This window comes from Oncorhynchus tshawytscha, linkage group LG28 (genome assembly GCF_018296145.1).
Source record: "Oncorhynchus tshawytscha isolate Ot180627B linkage group LG28, Otsh_v2.0, whole genome shotgun sequence".
Lineage (NCBI taxonomy): Eukaryota > Metazoa > Chordata > Actinopteri > Salmoniformes > Salmonidae > Oncorhynchus > Oncorhynchus tshawytscha.
In genome coordinates, this window is record NC_056456.1 from 38,020,340 (window position 1) to 38,030,096 (window position 9,757).

At 41.2% G+C, this 9,757-nt stretch overlaps 1 protein-coding gene across 1 annotated transcript; it reads left to right on the forward strand.

Annotated features, from left to right (window-relative positions):
- The first annotated feature begins 5,676 nt into the window (after window positions 1-5,676).
- Window positions 5,677-9,756, forward strand: LOC112246864. Its single transcript, XM_024415438.2, has 5 exons — window positions 5,677-6,352; window positions 6,445-6,470; window positions 7,336-7,407; window positions 7,615-7,685; window positions 8,309-9,756. Exons 1-5 carry the CDS (start codon window positions 6,286-6,288, stop codon window positions 9,375-9,377), a joined length of 1,305 nt encoding a protein of 434 aa, XP_024271206.1. The 5' UTR covers window positions 5,677-6,285; the 3' UTR covers window positions 9,378-9,756.
- The last annotated feature ends 1 nt before the right edge of the window (window position 9,757 follows it).

The following is a 9,757-nucleotide window of genomic DNA, read 5'->3' on the forward strand; positions in this document are numbered from 1 at the left end:
AATGAAAGATATGTTAACAGTATTAAGTGACTAAGATACAATACAGTATATACATATGAGATGAATAATGCCAGATACAGTTGAAGTCAGAAGTTTACAAACACTTAGGTTGGAGTCATTAAAACTCGTTTTTCCACCACTCCACAAATTTCTTGTTAACAAACTATAGTTTTAGCAAGTCAATAAGGACATCTACTTTGTGCATGACACAAGTAATTTTTCCAACATTTGTGTACAGACAGATTATTTAGTAGTTTGCCCCCGGTAACGCGTTGGGCAGACCACACCACCTTCTGGAGAGCCTTGCAGTTGCAGGCGGTGCAGTTGCCAAACCAGGCGGTGATACAGCCCGACAGGATGCTTTCAATTGTGTATCTGTAAAAGTATGTGAGTGTTTTAGGTGACAAGACAAAGTTATTTAGCTTCCTGAGGTTAAAGAGGTTCTCCACGGTTTCTGGTTACATTGGGTACTACATCTCCTACACACTTCCTAATAAACTCTGTCACAGTATCCGTGTACGCGTCTTGATTAATTTTGCAAGCTACCCGGAACATATCTCAGTCCAATTGATCAAAACAATCCTGAAACGTGGATTCCGATTGGTCAGACCAGCGTTGAATCGTACGAAACATGGGCACTTCTTGTTTGAGTTTCTGCCTATAGGACGGGAGGAGCAAGATGGAGTCGTGGTCAGATTTGCCGAAAGGAGGGCGGGGGAGGTCCTTGTAAGCATTCTGGAAGTTTGAATAGCAATAGTTGAGAGTTCATAGCACAAGGAGGACAGTCAATATATTGATAGAACTTCGGCAGCCTCAGATTTGCCTTGTTAAAATCCACAGATACAATAAATGCAGCCTCGGGAGATGTGGTTTCCAGTTTGCATAAAGTCCAGTTAAGTTCTTTGAGGGCCGTCGAGGTTTCGGCTTTAGGTGGGATGTAAATGGTCGTGGCGATGACAGAGGAGAATTCTCTTGGGAGATAATATGGTCGGCATTTAGCAGTGAATTGGTTTAGGTCTTATCTGACCAACAGAACACAAGTATGTAATGTTGGTGATGTTCTGTCAGAGGCCAAAGAAATATCCTGTGGAGTACCGCAGGGATCCATTTTAGGGCCACTCTAATTTCATATATACGTTAATGATATGCCAGATAGTATTTTACATTTTACTTTTATTTAACCAGGTAGGCTAGTTGAGAACAAGTTCTCATTTACAACTGTGGCCCAAGATAAAGCAAAACAGTGCGACGCAAACAAAACAAACATACAGTCAATAATACAGTTCAGTGCTTTGACTCATACTGGTATCAGGGAAGGATACAGATAACAGAGGAGGTCCTGAGTATGGAATTGCATTTTGTTAGAGATTGATTGACTGACAACCAATTGTCGCTACATTTGAGAAAAACTGATTTTGTTTGGAACAAAATGTAGATTGCTTAGGGCTGACAAGACAAACTGTACAGGGAAGGATATTGAATCTAAAACAAGCGTAATTTATATTGGTGTTTGTCCCTAGATTAATCCCTTTCTGGAGACCTGATAGCTGTTAAAATTCATTCTAAAATGGTGAACAAATCGTAACACTGGATATTTTAACATCAAAGTTAAGAAACCGCTCGTCTCAACCTTGATTCAGTGTCATTTTGATTATGCCTGCTCTGCTTGGTATATTGGGCTATCAAATAAGCTGAAAAAGAGAATGCAGGTCATGCAAAATAATGTTATTTTATCAGGTATATGCTGAATGTCCCCCCTAGGACCCACATAATGTTATCAGGTATAAGCTGAATGTCCCCCCTAGGACCCACATAGGGGTACAGGAGTTCCGGGAGGTGGGCTTGTTGCCTTTGGAGTCCAGAGTGGACCAACTTATACCTAATCATATGCTTGTCATCTTAAATGATTGTGCTCCAGGTTATTTGAAAAACCACATTGATATGGTCTATAACCAACCCAGTTACAATACCAGAGCTAGTGTTATGTCAAGGAAAATCCCAAGAGTAAACATGTATTTGTCTGGTGGAATAGCCTACCTTTGGAGATCAAGCAAATGAAAAAGTAGAAATAGCTTTTATAAAGCAGGAAAAGGTGGTCTAAGTAAGAGAAACCACTCTAATACCTCTTGCACCCCCTACTGCTGGTCTGGTGTATTTATTTGAAGGATCTGTATGATTTGAAATTAATGGTTGATTTAAGGTTAGGGAGAAGTACAGTGAATAGTGACACTTATTAGAATGTCAAAATAAATTAATGTATTTATGGTTGTTTGTTATTTTGGTTTTGCCTTTGTGTTATTGTTTTTACCACCGAGGACCACGTTGGATACAAGCTTTCAATTAATACTTTCAAGTGATATCCACTGACGTAGACATGGTACATTTTGTTGTCTCTGTTACCCAAAATAAATAGATTCTTGAAGAAACGGCTCATGAGCTTAGTTCAACTGTAGTAGTATCCCATCAGAACCGAAAATACAAGCTTTGTTTTACTACAAATGTTTGAACAATATAAATGTCAACAAACACTGTATGCTATAGCCTCAACACATGGTTAAAACTATAATTTTGATATCATGGACAGTCAGTTCTACATCCATAGCAGTCTATGAATTTGAGTGGCAGGTATCCTAGCAGTTAAGAGCATTGGGCCAATAACTGAACAGTTGATGATTTGAATCATGTTACTTAAGCCTCTTGGAGGGAACACAACACCCCGCTACACTCAACTCCCAGTGGAGTGAAAGAGGTATGTGACTGTAGGTGGAGGTAAAGAGGTATGTGACTGTCAGTGGAGGTAAAGAGATATGTGACTGTAGGTGGAGGTAAAGAGATATGTGACTGTAGGTGGAGGTAAAGAGATATGTGACTGTAGGTGGAGGTAAAGAGATATGTGACTGTAGGTGGAGGTAAAGAGATATGTGACTGTAGGTGGAGGTAAAGAGATATGTGACTGTAGGTGGAGGTAAAGAGATATGTGACTGTAGGTGGAGGTAAAGAGATATGTGACTGTAGGTGGAGGTAAAGAGATATGTGACTGTAGGTGGAGGTAAAGAGATATGTGACTGTAGGTGGAGGTAAAGAGATATGTGACTGTAGGTGGAGGTAAAGAGATATGTGACTGTAGGTGGAGGTAAAGAGATATGTGACTGTAGGTGGAGGTAAAGAGATATGTGACTGTAGGTGGAGGTAAAGAGATATGTGACTGTAGGTGGAGGTAAAGAGATATGTGACTGTAGGTGGAGGTATGTGACTGTAGGTGGAGGTAAAGAGATATGGGACTGTAGGTGGAGGTATGTGACTGTAGGTGGAGGTAGAGAGGTATGTGACTGTAGGTGCGGGTAAAGATGACAGAGGATGAGAATATTACTGTTATGAATCCCTTTTGGCCCGACAGTCTACGGGGGATGCTAATGAGACCCGTAACATAACTCATGCAAATTATAATTGTGACAAAGTAAAAGTGTGAAAGAAATAACCACGCTAACTGAAATTATACCGTCAAACTCAGGGTTTATTGTAAAACACACGGTAATGGGGGGAGCAGGAAAAGGGGCTGAGCTGGACCCAAGGAAAGAAACAATAAGCATCCAAAACACCCCTAAGCTAGACTAGCCTATTTTAACAACAACTAACCAAAAATACAGTGGGTGGTCCGCCCAGTTCTAACTAGTGTTTTTAACAAAGTCTACCTACGGGTAGTGTATGCCCATGGGCGACTTGTCTTGGTTTCCCCTTTTCCCACCAGCAATCAAACACCATAACCAAAAACAATACTCACAGGAGATGACAAAGTGATTTGGAGGTGCTCAAACAAAAGAGAGAGTAAGACACAGAGAGGTTGAGACACACAGAGAGGTTGAGACACACAGAGAGGTTGAGACACACAGAGAGGTTGAGACACACAGAGAGGTTGAGACACACAGAGAGGTTGAGACACAAAGAGAGGTTGAGACACAAAGAGAGGTTGAGACACAAAGAGAGGTTGAGACACACAGAGAGGTTGAGACACACAGAGAGGTTGAGACACACAGAGAGGTTGAGACACAAAGAGAGGTTGAGACACAAAGAGAGGTTGAGACACAGAGAGGTTGAGACACAAAGAGAGGTTGAGACACAAAGAGAGGTTAAGACAAAGAGGTTAAGACAAAGAGGTTAAGACACAAAGAGAGGTTAAGACACAAAGAGAGGTTAAGACACAAAGAGAGGTTAAGACACAAAGAGAGGTTAAGACACAAAGAGAGGTTAAGACACAAAGAGAGGTTAAGACACAAAGAGAGGTTAAGACACAAAGAGAGGTTAAGACACAAAGAGATCTACATACATGGCATTTACAGAGAGAGATTGAGCTCTAGAGCAAACAAATGATGGGGTTTTTAAACCAAGGGAAAGGAACTGTGATAGGGTAGGAAACAGGAGGAGGTGTGTCTTCTGATTGATGATTGATTGTTGACTGATTGGGGAGTGATGATGTTCACCTGTGAGGGGAGAAGGAGAGAAAAGAAACACACACAGGATACTTGTATCCGTAACAATTACCTTTAACAGGGAATTTATTCTTCCTTTACACAGTAATTTGGGGGAAATGGGCTGGATGGAACCAAAGCAAAGAAAGTAAAAGTTAAAGAGCCCCCTCTCTTATTTTACCTATTCTTAATGCCACCTGGCGTGCTAACCAAAATACAGGGGGTGGTCCACCCAGGTCTTACCTAGTGTGCTAAGCACTCTTAAGGTGCCTTCCCCTTCCCCCGGGAACAAAATCAGAATAATTACTAATGTAAAGTGAGTAATTTCAATAATCAAAACCAGTCCTTTTGACATAAACATACTTCTGCAGGACCGGCTACAAAACACTTTACAACAAATTATACAGACCCACAACAAAACACAGGACACACAAAGAAGCTCTCTCTCCTAACAAAGGAACACTGGCTTTTCAAGCTGCAGAAGGAGTTTGTAATTGAAAACTGCTGTTTCCCCTGACAAGACGGAGGGTTCAATCATCGAGGGGCCGACAAATAAGCTGCTTAGAATCCAGAAAGCCATTTCCTGAAATACACACATATAAACCCAAAACAATACAGAAACGCGGGAACGTAACACGGTCGACTAGGTTAAAAAATCTGTCAATGTGCCCTTGCGCAAGGCACTTAGCCCTAATTGCTCCTGTAAATTGCTCTGAATAAGACTGTCTGCTAAATTACTAAAGTGTTTAAAAAAAATACTACTAATAATTAAAAAAATCTCCAGGCTCATCCCTAAGCTTTTCATCAAAACACAGGCGGGGTGTCCGCTTTAATATAATATCATTAAGGATTCTACTCATTCATTTCTGAAGAAAAACACAAATGTGAAAAATGTATGGATAGGCTATTCCGTTTAGCCACACAACTATCTTTATATCTTTATTTTACCCTTATTTTACCAGGTAAATTGACTGAGAACACATTCTCATTTACAGCAATGACCTGGGGAATATTTACAGGGGAGAGGAGGGGGGATGAATGAGCCAATTGTATAAACTGGGGATGACTGGCTGACCGTGATGGTATGAGGGCCAGATTTGGGAATTTAGCCAGGACACCGGGGTTAACACCCCTACTCTTACTATAAGTGCCATGGGATCTTTAGTGACCACAGAGAATCAGGACACCCGTTTAACGTCTCAATCCGAAAGACAGAACCCTACACAGGGCAATGTCCCCAATCATTGCCATGGGGCATTTGGGATATATATTTTTTTTTAGAGCAGAGGAAAGGGTGGCTCCTACTTGCCCTCCAACACCACCAATGGGGTTTTAATCTATTTGAGGCTGGAGTAAACAGGCTACATTTCCAGGACTGGGAAGTTACCATAGTTCATGTGTTACCATGGTTTCAGTCACCATTTTCGTTTTTGAGACATGAAGCAAGCTAATGGAGCCCATCTGTGTCGCATATGACAGAAAGACAAAACACACATCTTAGATAATTTAAGATAACTTTTGGGCACGCGTTGTAACATTGTATCTGGCTAAATCTTTCGGGAAATATACAAGTCAATAGGCTATACCTATGACGCTACGAGGACAGAGAGTGTAGTAGAGAAAACGAGCTCCTATTGTTACAGGTAGAGAGATATATGAATTGATATACTGTGCTGTAAAATGATAATGGAGAGAAAGAGGATATCTGATCATGTCCGTGTCAAGTGCATGTCCAAATAAATATTAACGACGTCTGGAATCCAACAGTTTCACTGCAATTATCAAACGGCAAGAGCCCGACAAAACGCCAAACCTCAACATGTCAAACCGGTCCATGTCAACAGCTCGTAGGCACGGTTTAGCGGAGACGCATCTCTCGACGCCAGGTAGGTTAAACCTATCTTTATTTTCATGAAATAATTATTTTCACCCGACTTATGCCCGTCTTAACTGAAATGTTGCGCTTTCATTTTTCTAGGAGCTGTATCTGGCCAAATACACCAAGTGAGTGACAAACAGGCTCATCACACCGCTTTTTCAATAAAAGCAAATTAAAGGCAGTGTAACGTTAATCTTAAACAATTCAATCTTCATTCTGATAAGTATTTTCTCAGTGTGCTAACAATTAGGGTGCAAAATTAGGATGCAAACTGGTAGCCAAAATGTTGCCAGTAATATATATATAAAAGGTATGAGATGCTCCACAAACAATTAAAGGGATCTCACAAATGTTTAGATCCAAAGAACAATAAAGGTCTCTTGACTGAAACGGTGGTGTGCTATCTTAGTTTGTGGCGCATCCAACATCAGTGTGATGGACTTTCCATTTTATTTATATATTTGTTTTCTCTCCGTGCTCCTGTAAACACAAGAGCTGTTTGTAGCCTATGTATCCTAAAGGCTACCAAAAGAAAAACAAACAATGGCATACTTTGTGTGTAATTACAATTTGACTATGTCATTATACCTACCTTCTAGGTTAATGAAGTGCTACTAAAGTGTGATTGTAGCTTTCCATAACCTATATAGATAGGTACATTGCCTTGAGAAACTTCCCCCATTGCATATTCAGCTAAATGGGGAAAAAAGATCACATGGTTTAATTAATTAGAGAAAAACTCATTGGAGACCTTAATTAAAACTTGTATAATATGTCAGTCTTTACTTAACATGCTTTTTCTATTGCACAACAGCTGTCCAAACTTATCTAATGCTAATCTCATATTTAAAGTAGGGCTTTATAAAATAATAAGAATGAATAGTTATTATTTCTCAGATCTTGCTCCCGAATTCAAATGGACAAAGTCTAACCAACTGTCAGCTTTAATTAAGAAAAGAATGAAATGAACTGTTTATTGCCGTCCCATAGGACTTCTATATCTCTCATCTGATTCGTCAACTTGAGGACTTGGACATGTCAAGTGGCGTCAGAGCACAGAAGGTGATAACTGTAAAAGTACTTACTATAGTTTAGAGCATTTAGATGTACTTGAACTGTTCTGGATGTTTCTAGACAAGGAATTGTTACCGGTTGTGTGTGACCATTTCAACAAATTCCTTTCTTTTAGCGTACTGTTGTTTTTAATGCCTTCAATAATACAAATGACTTTAAAATTAATTTAATACAATCATCTTTTTAATTTCTTAGATATTTCCATCAACACTCAATTCAAGTATCTACCTGACCACCTGCCATAGCCCATCAGAGTCTACATCAGTGTAAGTAGATAAATATTTTAAATGCCTGCTTTACTACCCTAACTTGGTGACAGCTGGGCTATTCACGGGCTGAATGAGATCTTCAGTGTGGGAATATTACCCCTCTGTATACCAGTCACCTGTATAGAGGACAATGGGATATTAAACAATGGGCCAGCCATTACCTTGATGGAGGGAAAATCAATCAGAAATGTATGCCAGCCTGTCTGACAGAATTTGGTGTCATGTTTGTTCTGCCGTCGCCAAAATACCGAACTTTAAATTGCTTTTCATTGGAATCAATAAAAAAAAAAAACTTAAAAAAAAAATGTTGTGTATCCAAACTCAAATATTAGGTTACTTCAACCCCATTTCTTGATTATCAAAAAGGAATATTCCACTCAAAATATAACCAAACATGATTTACCATTTACCTTGGCTATAGTCAATCCACTAGGACAGATTTTAGGTATCCGTTTTGCTTCGATAAACTACTTTAAAAACACCACGTGGTTGTCAGTATTACCAAAGGTGTAAATGAAAACACCTTTCAGGTTTATGGAGTTTGAAATTAAAATACGTGTTTTATGACATTATTTATTAAGATCGCCATACTACTTATTTTTATTCCCTCTTATCTTTAGCCAGAGCCAATCACAGAGAGCCCAGTTCAGGATGATCCACAGACGTCCAACAATCAACATCCATCATCTCAACAGCAGGCTACGGCACCCGAGTTTCACCAAACATAACCAAGGGGAGGGCCGGGACACAAGCTCCAGTGAGTCTCTGTTGAAAATCACACCTGTCCAGGCGGCTTACACTATCAATTCGAGGGACAGGAGAAGGTACAATGGGGAGAGGAGGGTAAAGACATTCTACTGTTGGGGCCCAATGAATGACAGAGCAGGGCTTGGGTCAGGAACCATCACCGATGGGTCAAAGCAAAACGGTAGCAGCACACCGGCAGACATCCACTCTGACGCCAGCGATCTATCCGACCAAGAGAAAGGGGGCGCCCAGGCCCACGAGTGGGTCACGCCCGAAGTAGAGCTCCGGTTGAGGCCTGAACCTTTCGACTTAGACCTGGACTCCGACTTGCACTTCTCGGAGTCTTCGGAGGCCCAGTCACCATTTGCGGAGGTGCTCCCAGCATCTCTGAAAGTGCTGGATCTGACCCGGAGTCTGCCTAGCACGGCCGATTGGGAAAGTCGCCAGAGCCTGCACATGCGAGAGCCTTCATTGGTTGCCATCGTAAGCAGACTATCTGAGATGGAGGATCTGCAGGCGGCCACAGTACAGCGAGAGCTGACCAAAACGGGACGGTGTCGGCCGGCTACGGCCATCAGCTTGACCAGGAGCACTTCTCGCTTGAGGAAAGCAGATTCAGTTGTGTCCAGTGTTACGGAACTGAGCCGGTCTCGAGACTCACGCACTAGGCCGACTTGTGCTCCTTACAAACAGAATTGCATCAGGGTGGGTGCAAGGCCACATACAGTCTTTAAGAGGCCCTGTTCCAGCTCAGCCAAACTAAACAGGACAGAGACCCTTGTCCAGGTCCAGTCTTGGGGTGAGGGATCAACACCAAAACCTACAGGTTGCACCAAAATCAGAAAAGCCAAAGCTAGCAAGAAAGGTACATTGACCTCCCACAGAGTGTCACCACCAAGCTCTGCAAAGAGAACTAAAGCAAGGGACTTGAGAAAAGCTTAACAAATTGGGGATTACACAGACTGTGCATTCGGAAAGCCTTTTCCTTTGACAGGGTGTTCCTGATCGCTGCACAATGTTCTCAAAGTAGAACATGACAGCTAAAAGTGAACTAGTGTACCAGTCAATGAATGTACAACATATCTCGTTTGACCTTACCTGAACCCTTTGGTGTCATGACGATATAACATGTCAAAGTTCAGGCAATGTTATCTACGTAGGTACTGGAAGCTAGTTGACTCGTGGGAGTTAGCATGCCTAAATAACACTCTGTTCAGGGTTCAAATTATACAAACTCTTTGGGGTGTCCTCACTGACTGTTTAAGTTCATATTCTAGCACCCCTTAAATTCAAACCATGGTTGAGTCATGTTTGTTTTAAGT